The 17,282-nt window shown below is 46.7% G+C and overlaps 1 protein-coding gene across 3 annotated transcripts; it reads left to right on the plus strand.

Moving 5' to 3' along the window:
* Positions 1-4,273: 4,273 nt before the first annotated feature.
* On the plus strand, positions 4,274-16,243 carry LOC118080162 (zinc finger protein 862). 3 transcript variants are annotated; one of them, XM_060268954.1, is made up of 12 exons: positions 4,274-6,531; positions 6,910-7,036; positions 8,200-8,283; positions 9,779-9,831; positions 12,155-12,626; positions 12,738-12,963; positions 13,062-13,292; positions 13,381-13,525; positions 13,599-13,745; positions 14,225-14,448; positions 14,563-14,690; positions 15,080-16,243. In XM_060268954.1, exons 1-12 carry the CDS (start codon positions 6,421-6,423, stop codon positions 15,721-15,723), a joined length of 2,592 nt encoding a protein of 863 aa, XP_060124937.1. In that variant the 5' UTR covers positions 4,274-6,420; the 3' UTR covers positions 15,724-16,243. The 3 variants fall into 3 exon arrangements, with proteins under 3 accessions (XP_060124937.1, XP_060124946.1, XP_060124948.1); XM_060268963.1 differs by having other exon boundaries at positions 8,203-8,283; XM_060268965.1 differs by lacking the exon at positions 8,200-8,283.
* Positions 16,244-17,282: the final 1,039 nt, after the last annotated feature.

Genomic DNA, 17,282 nt, shown 5'->3' on the forward strand with positions numbered 1-17,282 from the left:
CCATATTCTTCAGGTTGGGCATTGTTTTCTTTTTTTGGAGAAGACTGAGGCAAAGAAGGAAGAATGTCCTCGCGGTCTGGTCTGACACGATAGTGAATCCAGATTAGGAGTCCACCTCCATGTTGCACTGCCGACCCTCAAATATTCACCTTGACATGTGCCTTGCCTGTGAGGAGCATCAGAGCTGTTGTGACATCTGGACGCTGGGGGAGGAGCTGGGAGGAGTACATACGGGGATCTGTCTTTGTTCTCTGTATTGTGTTTGGTTTGGTTTTCCACCGGCAACATGGAGTGCTGTTCACCGGGAGCCGCTGTTTTATTGCTATGTAAATAAAGGACTTAGCTTAGAAGAAAGAAGCTGTCCTCTGTGATTTATTTGTGTGTTGCCCTCTGTGGCCAACACAGCAGCCGCTGTGCAAGGGGGAAACTCTGCAATTTATGCCAAGAGGAGCCCCGAAAAGGGGGGGGGGCAGACTCAACTACGCAGGAAGGAAGCCTGCTGGGCTTTTAGACTTCCGGCAATCATTATGAAGATTGACATCTCGTTACATCACATTGCCTTGCGCTGGGAGGGCTCCAATACCCTTGGACTCTCCATTCTCCTAGCGGGCAGGGTTGTCTTCTCAGCTGGCCAGTGAGTCTTGTTTTCAGCTGCAATCCAGACTCTGAGGCAGGGCTGCGTTTAACCGTTCCTCAGCATTCCGGATCCCACCTTCGTCGGGAGTTGTTGTGACGTGGGTAGGGCTGGTGCTAGGGTTTTATGCGCCCTAGGTGAGATCACCTTCTGGCGCCCCAGCCCACACCCCAGTCAATCATATTTAAAACACAGATGTATTATAGGAAGAATGAAAAGCACAGAATTTGAAATTGTTAATTTATTTTTTTAAAATTGTGAAAATAAGTCATAAAACAATTTCTGATTTATTTTCTCAAACAGAACACAGTTTTAGCACAGAAATCACTTTGAAAAATGTTAAATGTGATGCTGAAATTTAAGTCTCTTTAATGCTTCAATTTCAAGCAAATCAAAATCATAAAGGGCCCAAGAGTAGGCAAATCACTCACTGCAACCTCTCTGTCTCGCAGAACTGCTGGGAGAAGTCAGGATGTCTGACCATCTAGCTTAGCACTGCCTGCACTGACTGGTAGCAGCTCTCCAGGGCTTTAGGTAGGGGGTTATTCCCAGCCATACCAGATGCCAGGGTTTGATCCTGGGACTTTCTGCATGCAAAGCAGATGCTCTCTCACTGAGAACAACATAAAAAGGTACCGTATTCTGAGTTCAACCACAGGACAATTTAGTTCAGTATTGTCTACACTGACTGGCAGCAACTCTTTGAGATTTCAGACCAGGAATATCTCCTAGGGATTGAACCAGAGACCTTCTGCATGCAAAATAGTGTTCTTACCATATAATAATCAGTGGTATACTACCATGAATGCTGCATTTTATTGTACATATTATGGGATCAGTGTTCCTTATGCACGCACATTTTTCACAGCATCCTCAAAACACTGTTGGCCTAAAAATACTAACCTGTATCTCTCCTCCCCCCCACTTTTAATCTAGATTTACTTTTTCCATGGGAATTCCTATACAGTAAAATAAAATCCTGTTGCTACTGCCCTATTTGCAATATCCAAAGTACCGTAACTGGAGTGTCTATATTAAGACACACCACACACCCCAGTCTGGAAGCACCCACTGCTGTCATGGCAAAAAGCCACTGAAACTGCCTCTGGAATCTGCCAAATCTTTCAATAATGCAATCTAAATTAGAAGCATCATCATTTTGTGGCATAAGTTAAACATGAGTAGTCCAATCATATATTCAAGATCAGGAAATTCAAGTTGATGTGGAGCACTTGCACAACAAAGCCACTCTCCTCACCCGCCCCGCCCCCATCAAACTTTTTGCAACAAGGAAAGCGGTGGGAAAATGTAGTGGAAAGTCTAGGATAATATTTGCTTGATGCAACATTATCCAGCCTATGCACAAACTTTGTACAATAAGTAAGATCAGGGGTCCCTAGACTACGGCAGCGCTCTTCCGGGTCGGGAAAAAAGCGCCGAAAATCCTTTGTGCGCATGCGTATGGGCCTCTCCCGACCCGGAAGAGGTCATTTCTGGTGCACTTCCGGGTCGGGGGAGGCCCATACGCATGCACACAACGGATTTTCGGCGCTTTTTCCACCCTGGAAGCGCGCCGCCGCGCCAGTAAGCGCCCGTGCGCTACGCATGGGTGCGCACTCTCCCACCCGCCGGCCCGCCGCGCGATCGGCGCGGTGGGAACCGGCCCAAATGCCGGTAAGTCTGGGGACCCCTGAGTAAGATGAATGCTCAATATACAGGTCATCTGGAAGCAGCAAGAGCTTCTTCCAGAAGGTGTGAATGGAACAATTCATACTAAGGGACAATCCAATCAACATCCAGCATTTTGAAGTCCCAATGATTTCAATTCTGAGAGATCTAATCAAGGGGTTAACAGTTTAATCCTATACATGCATAGTCATTAAGTTTCATAGGACTTATTACCATGAAAGCATGTGAGGAACCTACAGCCTCCGCTTCCCTCGGGAGCGCGCGCCGTGCCTGGGCATGCCAGGCAGCCAGCGAGGGGCGAGGGCAGTGCCGCTCCCTGCCATCCCAGTCGCCGCGGCCAAGGGAAGAGGCACGCGATGCGGGGCTGCGTGGCGGGCAGCGGCCCTGAGGTCCCCGGCGGCGGCACGAGCAGCAGGGGTGGCACAGGCGGAGGGGTGGAGGCGCAAGCGAGGCCCATCCCGGGCGCAAGCGAGGCCCACGCTTGGCGCTCCGTCTCGTGGTGGTGATGTCTGGCTCGTGCGTCGGGGAGCCGGACACCTAACCCACCTGGGCTCATGGCGCTCGGCTGGCTGGGTGGTGCCGTTGCTGCTGCTGCTGCTCGTTGCCTTGGACTTGGAGGAAGCGAGCGCGGCCGGAGAAAGTGTGTGAGGAAGGGGAAGGAGCTGGGCGCGCGCGCTCAGGTTCCACTGCCTCCCCGCCTGCGCGGCCCTGCGCCCCATGCAGGGCATTGCAGGGAAGAGCCTCTGCAGCCAGCAGCCAACAGCAGCAGGAGGGAAAGCGGCGGGCGGTGGGTGGGCAGGCAGGGGGCAGGCTGGCAACGCCCCTCCATGACGGCGCCCTAGGCAGCTGCCTAGCTCACCTATATGGATGCGCCGGCCCTGGACGTGGGGTTCGTGATTTCAGCTCTCTTGACATAATATGCTGGAGACAGTTCAACACCCACCAAATGTGAAAATAGGAATCCGAGACCTTCTGCATGCAAAGCAACTGCTCTACCACTGAACTGCATGCTCCCAATAGCAAAGCCCCATAGGAGGCAGGAGGATTGGGGGGGGGGGGAGGAAAGGACTGCAAGAAGATCAAACCTATCCATTCTTAAGGAAATCAGCCCTGAGTGCTCACTGGAAGGACAGATCCTGAAGCTGAGGCTCCAATACTTTGGCCACCTCATGAGAAGAGAAGACTCCCTGGAAAAGACCCTGATGTTGGGAAAGATGGAGGGCACAAGGAGAAGGGGACGACAGAGGACGAGATGGTTGGACAGTGTTCTTGAAGCTACGAACATGAGTCTGACCAAACTGCAGGAGGCAGTGGAAGACAGGAGTGCCTGGCATGCTCTGGTCCAGGGGGTCACGAAGAGTCGGACACGACTAAACAACAACAACAACATTGTCCATCAGCTCCAGCTTTTTTTAAAAAAAGGTACGCACTGAAATGACACTGGACCAGCCTTTAGGGTTGTCTGAAGTTACTGCTCTAAACCCCTTCCCAGGAGGAGGCTTTTCAGAAATGGGGGGGGGGGGGTCGCCTTTCGCTGCCGCTGGCAGGAATTGAACGCATGAATTTCTGACTAAATAAACGGGAATATAGAGCTAGCCGGTTGTGAAGGGAATTTCTGTTTGCAGGTAGGTGGAAGCGAATCTCCTGCCACTCCCCCTCCCTCAGGGTCAATGAGCTCCGCTTCCTAGAGAGGCAGGAAGGGGTTTTTATTGCGTGGGGGGGAGGGAATCTGGAGGGGCGGGGTCTCCATCCTCATTCCCGGAAGAGAAGCGGACTTGGAGAAGAGGAGAAAGAGGTGCCGCATATTTTGGGGTTATTTGGGGATGGGGTGGGTGGGAGAAGGATTTGCTTTCCCTCTCCCTGAATCTACAAACAGGGCAGCTGGGAAAGGAGGCGGGAGGATGGGGGGGGGAGAGAAAGGAAAGCAGGGAGGGGCTTCGTGGGGGGGGTTGCTGGATGCAGCCCATCCTTTTGCAAAGTGGGGTCCTCCCCCCCAACAGGGTTTGCATTGCAAGATCCTTTTTGAAGCGCAGAGATCAAGCCAGCCTCCCATGGTGGGGGGGAGGGGAGGGGGGCGAAGACACTTGAGATGAACCAGAAAAGGGTCCTCCCCCCAGTGCACCCTAAGTACTGTACAAAGGGATTTTCAGCCCCACCCTGTGCATGTTGACTCAGAAGTCAGTCCTTCTCCCTTCAAAGGGGTGGCAGCCCCATTTCACCTAGTGATGCTCCTCTCTCTTTAACAGCTTCTATCTCCCTTCTCACTGCTGCCCCCTCCTGCCCCCCACCGCACCCCCCCCAGGCTCTGCCTCCTTCGGCAGGGGAGGGGTGAGCTCCTCCAGGACCCTGATCTGCCCCCCTCCGAAATCGGCTGCTGAAGCCCCTGCCTCAGTGGGGCAGAGATCGGGAGGGCAAGGAGGACAGAGTCACCTCTGGATTGGGAGAGAGGGAGGAGATTTTGAGTTGGGTGGGGGGGTGAGAGATGGACAATGTCAAGGGAAATCGGCCTCAGGCACGTCCTTAGTAAGAAAGAGGCTGATGTGAGAGAAGGAAGCAAAAAGAAACAATAATTTGCTTCTCGGAATAGGGGAGGCCCCCTCAGCTACCCTTTCAGAAATCCTAGTCTGGCAGGCTCAGTTTGATTTGGAACAAAGGAAAGAGCCTTTTGTGGGTTTCCCATGTTGGGGGGTGCAGTTGGGAAGGGTTTTTGTACTGCTTTTGTGCCCCAAAACTGGAGGGAAGAGGCACATTTTCCATTTTCTGAAGCTTGAAAAAGCACCTCATCAATTTCCCTCCTGCTTGGTAAGGGAAATGGGCCCATGGATAGCAGGATTTGAAACTTTAAAAAGCTTCAAAGCAAAGACTGGAGGAATTAAAGAAATGCCCCCTCCCCAGCTGGACTTGGGGGAAAGAGGGGTGGGTGGATTTTTGATGCTGTTTCCTTCCAAAAAGAGGCTTCTCCAGGTATCCTCTTGGGACTTTGTAAAAAAGGAGAATTAAAGGACCCAGGGGTGGGAGATCTGGCCTGCCTTGCAGGATTGGCCCAGCGCAGAGGTGCTGAGGGACTTTATCTGCTGGTTCTGGCAGCCTCACTCCTGCCTGGCCTTGTCCCCATCCAGGTAGCCAGGAGAGTCTTATAACACTATAGGTGATCTAAAGCCCACCACCTGGGCAATGCTCACACAAGAACCCTGCAAGGTGCGCCCGGATGACAGCCAGTTTGATGGGCAGGGCCAGAGGACAGAGTTGGTGCAGCTATGGAGCTGACTCTGAGCTTTGTCCAGGAGCTGCCTGCCTTCCGGGGTTTTTTTCCAGCCACACAAAAGTCACCCAGGAAGCAGCTGGGAAGCGTTGGAAAGAGGATGTGGCGCTGGGGAAATTCCTGAGGGCCAGAGAGAGAGACAGAGAGAAAGAGGACTTGAGAGCCAATTTAGCCCCTGGATCTGCGGTTCCCCATTCTGCAGTTTGGGTGCTGGGTGCAGGGAGACCCAGTCTCACATCCCCATGCTCAGGAGGGATGCCATGTAGCCAGTTTGGACCCCCTGATTATTTCTCCCCGTCCTTCCTCACAGTGTAGGGAAGATAAAAGGGTACACACACAAACACACATACAGGTTTCGAAGACGAAGGAATAGGGGGCCATGAGCCACTGAACTTCATATCTCTGTCCCCTAAACTACAATCAATGTTAGCACATAGAGTGCTCTAAATATTTCCATCTTCTCCGCTTGGATGGAGCTTCTGCAACCTGGTGCCCTCCAGATGTTGGTTGTCTTCCAATTGCAAATTCTGCCCATAATTTAGAGTTTGCCTTATTTTCCCAATTCTAAATGTATCAAAACGTTGGAAACTGGTTTCCTGGATGTCTGTTTGGAGGAAAGTAAAAGTGAGGTCTCTAGAGGTATCGACCGTAATGCTTTCTGCAAAACATTAAAAGTTTGGGATTTGAAGCTGAATGTCCTCTAAAGACAGGCAGCTTATAGTATTACAAAGTTCCTGTAGAAAGGATTACAGATATACCTCGGGTTACAGACGCTTCAGGTTACAAACTCCGCTAACCCAGAAATAGTACCTTGGGTTAAGAACTTTGCTTCAGCATGAGAACAGAAATTGTACGCTGGCAGCAGCAAGAGGCCCCATTAGGTGAAGTGATACCTCAGGTTAAGAACAGTTTCAGGATAAGAATGGACCTCCAGAACGAGTTACCGGTAAGTGCTTAAGCTGAAGTACCACTGTACATCCTTCCACTTCCCTGCTTTTGTACTTAGAATTTATGAGTATTAGTTTTTTAGTGTTAATATTTGTAATTTGTAACAGGTATGCTATCTCTGCAAATTTCTCCCACCCTAATTAAATCCATCTTTCTGTGAACCGCCCTGAGACCTCCGGGTATAGGGCGGTATATAAGTTCAGTCTCTTATTAAAGGTAGAGTGGAAAGAAGAGCCAGGCAGCTTCCTCAGGTAGGGAAAGAGTAACGGGAGCAGGGAGGAGGGAAGAGGCACAGATGGGACAACCCAGCTTCCCTCTGTGTTGAGTGAGGATGAGGGGATCTAAGAGAAGCTCTGTTTTCTTCTTCTTCTTCCAGGCCCTCTTGACCTTTGTGCAGGTGGCTGTGTTTTTCACGGAGGAGGAGTGGGCTCTGCTGGATCCAGGCCAAAGAGCTCCGCACAAGGAAGTCATGGAGGAGAATTATGAGATGGTGGCCTCTCTAGGTAAGGGCACATTCTTTTCCTCCTGGCTGTTAGACGTTGGAGGTGTGAATCTGCTGTTTGAGGCATTTATTCATGCCGTGTCTTCTTCTTTGCCGATCCCTCGTAGCCGAGTTAGATTGTCTTCCATCCGGGTGGGAGTTGATCACAGTGAGGGTTTGCCAAATGTGCTGTCCTCATAGCTTGTTTCTCCCTTTCGTCTGGAGTTTGTGCTTCTTCAAAGTCCATGACGTCTTTGCTAAAAGCTATTCTCCAATTGGATAATAATAATAGGGTAATTATTTATTTATTTATTTATTCATTCATACATACATACATACATACATACATACCCCACTCATCTGGCAATGTTCTCGAAGCTACGAACATGAGTTTGACCCAACTGCGGGAGGCAGTGGAAGACAGGAGTGCCTGGCGTGCTATGGTCCATGGGGTCATGAAGAGTCGGACACGACTAAACGACTAAACAACAACAACCCACCTGGCTGGGTTTCCCCAGCCACTCTGGGCGGCTTCCAGCAAATTATTAAAAATAGAATCAAACATCAATAAATTCCCTAAACAGGGCTGCCTTCAGATGTCTTCTAAAAGTCAGATAGTTGTTTATTTCCTTGACATCTGATGAGAGGGCGTTCAACAGCGTGGGTGCCTCTACTGAGAAGGCCCTCTTCCTGGTTCCCTGCAACCTCTACTCGCAGTGAGGGAGCGCTCGCAGCCCAATTTTCTGTGCTGATATGCATTTTTTAGATTTGCCTTGAGAGTGTCTTTAAAGCTCTTTTGCTGTCCACTGGTCCATCAATTTCCATTCTTAAGTTGGGAATAGAGTAGTTGCTTTCAAGTACAATAATCAGGCATCCGAACAACATGACCAGTCCAATGAAGTTGATGTTGAAGATTGTACTTTATAGCAATAATGTACTTTTGTCAGTAGGCAACTCTTCATAAGCTGATATTGTGGTATGAATTCAGAAAAATAACCTGTGTATAATCTATAAAGAGACTCACAGGGTAATAATGATGGCATGAAGTTTCCTGGTCCACGTCATTTATTAGCTTTTAATGGGCCACCTGATACTGTGCTGTCTGCTGATCAAGATTAATATCTTTGAATATATTTAAAGCCACATATGACATAAACACACTTCTGTTTTACTTATTCCTCATAGCAGAGACTCTGGTACTCAGTTCTGAGCTCATCTCCTCGCTTGGAACAGAAAAATACAGGGATGCTGTCCTGGACCAATTGAGAGGTACATACTTCCACTTTGCTGTGAGACTGTACCTTTTTATGTCTCCTTTCAGTGTGTAGGAATATAAAAAGAGCCCTTTTGGGTCAGAATGAGGGCCCATCTTTTCCAGCATCCTGGTGGAGGTTTAGGTGATGTGCACAGCTGGTTGGAATGTATCACAAATCAGGGAGGAAGGAGAAGAATGACTACAGAGGCGTAGCAATTTCGAAGGAGGAGGAAGATGATAAAGTGGGCCCAAGACATTGGCAGGCCAATATGAATGGTTCAATGGGGAAAGTTATGGAAAACAAATATGAGGTTCACAGCATGTACGGGAATAAGAGAAAATATTTTTTTAAAATGGTATATAGATGGCATCTGATGCCAGAAAAAATTGCAAAAATTTATAAGACCAATTTGTATAAGTGTTGGAAATGTCAAGACAAAATTGGGAATTTTTACCATTGTTGGTGGAAATGTACTAAAGTGGCTGAATTTTGGAACAAAATTTATGAAAAAATGAAAAAAATGTTGGAAGATCACTTTTGAGAAAAAAACCAGAAGCTTTCCTGCTAAGTATGACCCCAGAAAATATTGCGAAGGATAGAGAGAATTTTTTTTTTTTTAATGCATGTGCGGCAGCTAGGACACTGTTGGCACAAAAGTGGAAAGGGGTACAGCTCCCGACAATCCAGGAATGGCAAGTTAAATTGGTAGAATTTATGAATTTGGCAAAATTAACGGCAGCAATCAGAAATATACCGATGGAAAAAGTAAAGGCTGAGTGGAGATTTGTGGAAGAATTTTTTGAAACAGAATATTAAAACAGATTTAGTGATATGTTTAGATTAAGTTATACAGGAGGTGAAATAAATGTATATAGAGATTTGTGTGAGTATAGATAACGTTAAAAGAGGAACAGCAAGTTAAAGAGGCTTTAAAAAAATGGAAGTGATATATAAATGATTGGAAGTGAATTTTTAAAATGAATTTCTTTTATGTATGGTTTTTTCCCCCTATTTCATTCTTTTTCTGTCTTTTCTTCTCTTTTTTCTGATCCTTTTTTCCATTTCCCCCATGGTATGTAAGTTGTGCAATTTTCTTGGCTTTTTAAAAATTTGAATAAAAATTATTTTAAATGAAATGAAAGCGTGTCCCTCCAGATGTTGCTGCACTACAACTCGCACCATCCCTGATTGTTGGCCATCTTTACTTGGGTTGATGCTACTTAGAGTCCAACCACATCTGGAGGGCCATAGATGCCTCATCTCAGCATAGAAGGTTTCTCTTGGTGCCCAGTGTTAAATGGGATTTAAAGGTAGAACTGGATACTAAGGGTTCTTATTTTCAGATTTCCTTTCCTTTCCTTTCCTAAAAATGTGGAACATGGGAGAGGGAGGAATGCTAGAGGTGTTAAAATAAGAGAAAGGGCTGCTTGGTCTTGCTGCGTGTTAATTTCTCTTGTTTTCTTCCTTGAATACATAACAATATTTTCTTTTCCCCAACTTCCAACCAGGTGATGGAGAAGGCAATCAGAATTATGAGGGGCCACCTGTCAAGTACTTCAGTGTGAGTGAAGACCTTAGCACACATCTACAAACTAACACAGGGGATAAACATTTTAAATGTATGGATTGTGGGAAGGGCTTCAGTGACAGTGGAACCCTTACTAGGCATCAACTGATTCACACAGGGGAGAAACCATTTACATGTAAGGATTGTAGAAAGAGCTTCTTTGAGAGGAGAGTTCTTAGAACACATCAATGAATTCACACAAGGGAGAAGTGATTTATAAATATGGAGTGTGGAAAGAGTTCTAGTCAGAAAGGAAGGCTTACTGTATATCAACAAATTCACACAGGAGAGAAACCATATAGATGTACAGAGTGTGGGAAGGGTTTCAGTGAAGATGGAAAGCTTACAACACATCAATGAACTCACACAGGGGAGAAACCATATACCGTAGATGTATGAATTGTGGGAAGTGCTTCAGTGAAAGCAGAAATTTTACCGTACATCAACGAACTCACACGAGAAACCATTTAAATGTATGGAGTGTGGAAAGAGCTTCAGGCAGAGTGCAAACCTTACCAAACATCAACAAACTCACAGGGGAGAAACCATATGAATATATGGATTGTGAGAAGTGCTTCAGTAAGAGTGTAAATCTTAAAAAACATCAACGATCTCACAGAGAAGCAACGGTTTAAATGTTTGGAGTGTGGAAAGCATTTCAATTATAATGGCATTCTTAATAAGCACTTACAGGCTCACATAGGGAAGAAGCCATGTAGATGGAGATTTCAAGTTTACCCCACAGAATTCACTTTGTCCCTCATATCAACAAACTCATATAGGGAAATATCAATTGTAAATGCATGGAGAATATTTGATGTTCTGGTGTTTGTATGGAGTGTTGTACATATATGTATTAAAGCAACGAAGGTAATGTCTCATAACAGTAAGTATAATGAAAGATACAATGTACTGTTAGGGATGTGCAGAATGTGACTCTCGAGGGCTCATTGTGAGTGAACATGGGCTGAGAGTCCATTGATATCTGGTCTCCGGCAGAGAGAATTGGGAATGCAGAGTTGTGAAAAGTAGAACATAACAGTGGTGTTAAGGAAGAAGGATTGGTTCTGGAGTCCTAGAACTGTAGAGTTGAAAGGGACTCCAAGGGTCTTCTAGTCTAATTCCTTTTATAAGCAGAGCTGTCAACCTTTCCTTTTTTTGCGGGAAATTCCCTTATTCCACGCCATTTCCCGCTGCTATCCTGGATTGTTAGCTAACTCATCATTTTCTTGGATTTCAAAGGAAGCAGCTCCTCTCCCTCCCTGCCAGCCAGGGAGGCTCCTCAGCTGCGTTGCTCAGCTACGTTACTCACCAATAAGGACTCTGAGAATGACTGGGGGGCGGAGCTTGCATGGGTTGTGCCGATAAAATCAGCCGCGTTGCCTGGGGACTCGCCTTTCCTTCAGCGTTTCCCAGCGGTGTGGTTTCCTTGCTGCTGTGCCCCTTTTCCAGGTCGCTGCGCTGTGGGAACCGCCACTTGAGGCTTCGTTTGGCTGCTGGCTGCGCTTTCTGCCTTTGGGCCTTTGGCTTGGAGGGGCTCGGAACGTACCTGTGCTCGGAATCGGATGGATACTAACATCGACGGCCCACTCACCCTTGCTGGGGATAAGGGGTTGTCACTGCCTCGTGTGTGTGTGTGTGTGTGTGTGTGTGTGTGTGTGTGTGTGTGTGTGGCTAGTTAATGCAAGCTGAGGGTTTTTTTTGAATGCTGGATGCTGCTTTGTTGCACGTGCTGCTGCAAAGCCAGGCCGGAGAGCCACCTTACGTTGAGGCTGCATAGGCCTTGTGGTTCCATAGCTGCCAAGTCTCCCGTATTCCCCAGGAAACCCCCGTTTTTCTAGCTGTTCTGAGCTGAAAAAACGGATTTTTTTGTTTTCCCCCCGGTTTATTCTGGCGTGGCAGCCATTTTGGAACTGGGCAAAGCAGCATCAAAAGTCGCTTCTGAGCATGCTCCGCCCAGTTCCAAAATGGCGACAGCGCTACTTCTGGTCCGCTACTTACGGTCCAGTCCCTTATTTCTCCCACAGGAACTTGGTAGGTATGTTGTGGTTCATGTGATTCAGATTCTATTCAGTTGAACCTCTGGTTACAAAGTTCACATTTTTTCAGCAATGCCCCACCAGTGAGCCTTCTTTTTATTTAGAGGCAGTGCACACTTATGTTTGTGGAACTGCAAACCTTTCCAGTCATGTGTTACTCCAGTCAAATCCCACGTATGAATGTGGAGGAAGGTAGGCTTGCTACAGGGGAGCATTCTCTTTGCAAATTGCATGTGTAGCTACTCTGATGCGTTGCTTTTCATCTTTTTCAAACAAAGAAAGAGATGGATGGAGGTGGAGAAGACATTCCTTCGAAGAAAGCAAAGAAGTTGTGCAAGTATCTTGAGAAATGGGAAAGCGAATTTAGCTTCGTGAATAAGAGCAGAGTGGGCCACAGTTACGCATTCTGCGCAATTTGCAGTTGCGATTTTAGTGTCGCCCACGGGGGAAGGACTGATATCACTCAGCATGAAAAATCGGCCAAGCACAAGCGCGGGGTAGAGGCACAGAAACATGCCCCGATGATGCCCCGTCATGCCCCGACGATGTCCAGATTTGCGACTAGTAATACCACAGAGGCTGACCAGGTCATAAAGGCAGAGGTTAAAATGGCCATGTTGTGTGCCAAAAACAACATTTCTTTCACCTTCTGCGACGACTTCAACAAGTGTGTAGCTGACATATTCCCGGACTCTGCCATTGCACGAAAATATTCTGCGGGGAAAACCAAAACTACGCAAATAATAAAAGGTAAGTTTATTCAAATTAAGAAAGCAATGGTGCCTCGGGTTAAGAACGGAGGTACCACTGTAATATTGTCGGCTTATTGTTAGCTAACGTTACTGTGCTCTTACTCAACAGGTGCCATAGCAGCAGAGCTAGATGACGAGTTGGCCAAAACATGCCGATCTCAGCCCTTTTCATTGATGTGTGACGAATTGAACAGAAAAGCAGTCAAAGAATTTGTCATCATGGCTAGACTCTACGATGAGGCCAATCTGCAGGTTGTTACCAGATTTTTTGAGATGCCCATATGCAAGGTTGGAAATGCAGAAAATCTTTACGAAAAGCTGAGTGAAGCATTAAGGTAGGGACGCCACACTGTGTTGTTGATGTTTGCAGTAGTTTGCTCTTAACTATATTTTGTCTGACATTTTGTTGCATTTTTTCCCATTTTTCCTATAGAAAAAGAGGAATTCCGTGGGAGAACCTGATAGCCTTTAACTCTGATAATGCGAGTGTCATGAAAGACAAACACGACTCTGTTATCAGCAGACTGAGGACCACACAGCCCCACATTCAGGATCTTGGCTGCATCTGCCACCTAGTACAGCTGGCCACTGGCTGTGCCATCAGAGAAGCGCAGGTACCTGTTGAAGACATCCTGGTCAGAATATACACCCACTTTGATAAAAGGTGAATTCATGGACATTATTATTAGATAGGCCTTGCAAACATACACATACCTATCCAGCCACTAACAAAATTATTTTCTATATTACAGTGCAAAAAGATGTGAAGTCGACAAGGAGTTTGTAGATTTTACTGATTCAGACCACCTGAAACTGCTCAGGTACTACTGCAACACCCGATGGCTGAGTCTGTTAACCTGCATCCAGAGAGTGTTGAACCAATGGGCCGCACTAACGGTAAGGATGTTAAGTGCAGCAGATATATACACGCTTTACTATGCTTTGTTTTCATCTGAATTATGTTCTGCAGGCCTACTTTAATAGCCTTGAGGAGGTGGAGAAGAGCGCCAATCTACGTGATCTAGCCAGCCATCTGGGTGATCCGGTCGTGAAGATCTACTTCTTGTTCCTGGCTGCTGCCCTTAAGCCTTTATCTGAATTTAATATTGCCTTCCAGGTGGGTACCAGTGACATTGTATGTATGTGTGAATAATAGTTATAAATAAATAAATAGGTAAAGGTAAAGGGACCCCTGACCATTAGGTCCAGTCGTGACCGACTCTGGGGTTGCGCGCTCATCTCGCATTATTGGCCGAGGGAGCCGGCGTATAGCTTCCAGGTCATGTGGCCAGCATGACAAAGCCACTTCTGGCGAACCAGAGCAGCACACGGAAACGCCGTTTACCTTCCCACTGTAGCGGTTCCTATTTATCTACTTGCATTTTGACATGCTTTCGAACTGCTAGGTTGGCAGGAGCTGGGACCGAGCAACGGGAGCTCACCCCGTCACAGGGATTCGAACCGCTGACCTTCTGATCAGCAAGCCCTAGGCTCAGTGGTTTAACCCACAGCACCACCTGGGTCCCTACTAAAAATAAATAGGATTGTGCTGATTGTAGCATTCCTAATTCTCTGTTTTTTTGACATTTTCTGCAGTCAGAGGAAGTGCAGATTCACAGGCTTGAAGAGGAGATGTGCAAGCTGATCAAGAAGATCCTGGGCTTCCTCGTACCAGCCAGGACCATGGTGGGTGTACCTCTCAGGGAGGTGAAGTATGGAGGACATCAGTTGGCTGATGAAGACCTCTTTATCGGAGAAGACACAAGGGCGTTCATGAGAAGCACAGAGCTTCCTGTGTCTGCCGAGAATAAAATCTTTCAGTGAGTATATTACCCAGCAGTTATGTAATCATGATATCATCTCAGTATGAGAGTATAGGCTGTGTGCCTAAAATGTTGCCACTAATCAGTTTTTTCACTCTTATGCTGTTGCAGAACTGTGAGAAGATTCTACGAAGCAGTGCTTCAGCAGATGTTCTCCTCCTTTCCCCTCGACAATCCCCTCCTGAGGGACTTGAAAGTGCTGGACCCAGCTGCTCGCCTTGATGTTACTCCAGAGGCAGGTAATATACTGGGAGAGACGGTCCCGTAAGTACGAGGGTCCTAGGTCGTAAAGGGCTTTAAAGGTTGTACTCCACCGGGAGCCAGTGCAGCTGGAAAAGCACTGAGTGAATATGCTCCCGTGGTAGGGACCCTGTGAGGAGCCTCGCTGCAGCATTCTGCACCCGCTGGAGTTTCTGGGACAGCTTCAAGGGCAGCCCCGCGTAGAGCGAATTACAGTAGTCCAGCCTGGAGGTGGCCGTTGCATGGATCACTGTGGCCAGGTTGGGGTGGGAAAGGTAGATGTTTGGGACAGTTTCCCCATTGATGACTGAGTTTGATGATTGAATGACTGAGTTAGTGCATAGTTTAGATCAGCAATGTTCAGTCAAACACTTGTTTTGTTTTACAGTGGAAAGGCTAGTGGCCCTGCTCCCTCAGTTGAACTTGAATGAAGATAGGCTGAGAGAGGAACTCATTGACTACCAGCTGACAGACAGCAAGCAACTCCCCCAAGAAGAAAAAATTGACAGATTCTGGGGCCTGCTAGGGAAGGATGTGAGGTTCAGGGAGCTGCCAAGATTAATGAAGGCTTTACTCTGTATTCCCCACAGCAATGCCAGTTCTGAAAGGGTGTTTAGTATGGTGAGAAAGATAGTTACAGAGAATAGGATGTCATTAGACAACAGCACTGTTTGTGCTTTGCTTTCATGTAAAATCAACCACTCTGGCCCAGCCCACAAATACACTCCTTCCAAAAGAGTGTTAAAGGATGCAAAGTCTGCAACACGTTTGTATAATAAGTGGATGCCAGAGAGCCAAAAGAGTGAACCTGACCAATCTACCCATGAAGAACTGATGCTTTTGAATTATGGTGCTGGAGGAGAGAGTCCCATGGACTGCAAGAAGATCAAACCAATCCATTCTGAAGGACATCGGCCCTGGCTGCTCACCGGAAGGACAGATCCTGAAGCATCGCATGAGAAGAGAAGACTCCCTGGAAAAGAGACCCTGAATTGGGGAAAGATGATGGTGTGTAGCCTTGGTATAAATTAATTTGTAGCCTGGGGGGATTACCGCAGTGTGGGCTGTCCCCGAGAACCGTAGACTGTCCCCAGGACAGGTGAAGCTGCTGATCCCTTATTTTCAAATCTGAAAGTTGACAGCTATGGTTATAAGAACAGCAGCATAAAACCCATTTTTGTAATTGCAATAAAGGAACAATGAAAACACAGGAAGGCTGAAACCATCGTCATGCAGAAAGTAATCTTTAAACCTTCATACATTGCTTAATCTTACTCAGCTACAACACAGGGGAATGTGGGCATTGTCAATGTTGTTGTTTTTTAAAATATTTTTATTGAAGAAAAAGAATTTGTAAACAATACAAGTTACATATCCGATTACAATTTCCCCCCCTTTCCCACTCCCTCTCCCACCCTCTAAAGACTTCCCACAGCTCCCCTCTCTGATTTGTTTTTACATATTGTTTTCTGCATGTTATAAAACTATTCATATCATTACTTTATCTATCATATGTTCTAGTAATAAATTGTGGGTGTTTATTCAAAACCTACCAAGGAGTCCTAATCCTTTTGTTGTCTTTTTAAGTAATTTGTGAAAAATTCCCGTTCTTCTTTAGAGTCACTGTTGCCCTTCTCACGTAGTTTATATGTCAACTTTGCCAACTCTGCATAGCTCATCAGTTATTCTTGCCACTGTTCTTTCGTTGGGATTTCCTCTGTCTTCCATCTTTGTGCTAACAAGACTCTTGCTGCTGTTGTAGCATACATGAATAAGTTCTTTATTTCTTTGGCATGTCTTGTCCTAAAATCCCAAACAAAAATGCTTCTGTTTTTTTTTACTGGGTCTTCCCAATAGGACGCCTTGTGCAAACTAATGACTTCCTAAAAACCACTGCAACCCCCCCTTCCCGCCCAGATGGCCTGGGTTGCTGTGCGTAAGAGAAACCTGGTAGACAAGCAGAGGCAAGGACAGGCCCATCTGCTTCATCCAACCAGGTGTCTCTCGCACATGCCAGGTCAAATCCACCATCCACCATCAGGTCGTGGATGGCAGTGGTTTTATTCATCATTGACCTGGCATTACACAGCAACACTTTCAGGTCATGCAGGTATCCCTAGGTGATTCCAGTATCCTTTCGGCCAGGACCAGACCCGGAGGCAGGGATAGTCCTCAGACAACGACTAAGCCTGCCTCCTCGGTAATGACATGGTCTGGTCTTAGTGGAACTCCTCCTGCCTGTGAGGAGACCTGCCTGTGAGATCGGGTGTACATCCCCCCCCCCGTGGAACCTGCCCCAGCCATTCTGTTGGCTGAGGCCCCCCTCCCAGGCAGCCCTGACCCTTTTCCCTTAAAAAGCAAATACAAACTATACAACAACTTACCAAAATAATAAAAATAGAAACAAAGCAAGAAACAATTATACTAAAATTAAACTACCCCACCCCACCCCAAACAAAACAAAACAAAACAATATCATTAAAAAACCATTCAAGGTGCAGCAAATTAAGAACACCCTAGGATAACCCTAGGATGATATATTTGGTCACAGCCTGGATGTATAAGGGTTAATGCATCTCCTACCCTGAGTT

The sequence above is a fragment of the Zootoca vivipara genome, chromosome 2, assembly GCF_963506605.1.
Source record: "Zootoca vivipara chromosome 2, rZooViv1.1, whole genome shotgun sequence".
Classification (NCBI taxonomy): Eukaryota; Metazoa; Chordata; class Lepidosauria; order Squamata; family Lacertidae; genus Zootoca; species Zootoca vivipara.

Excerpts from the sequence above, each read along its gene's own strand:
- LOC118080162 (XM_060268954.1), top strand. The coding sequence starts at position 6,421 with ATGAGAACAGAAATTGTACGCTGGCAGCAGCAAGAGGCCCCATTAGGT. Across the intron at positions 13,746-14,224 it reads AATTTAATATTGCCTTCCAG|TCAGAGGAAGTGCAGATTCA; the intron begins GTGGGTACCAGT and ends CATTTTCTGCAG. Across the intron at positions 14,449-14,562 it reads GCCGAGAATAAAATCTTTCA|AACTGTGAGAAGATTCTACG; the intron begins GTGAGTATATTA and ends ATGCTGTTGCAG.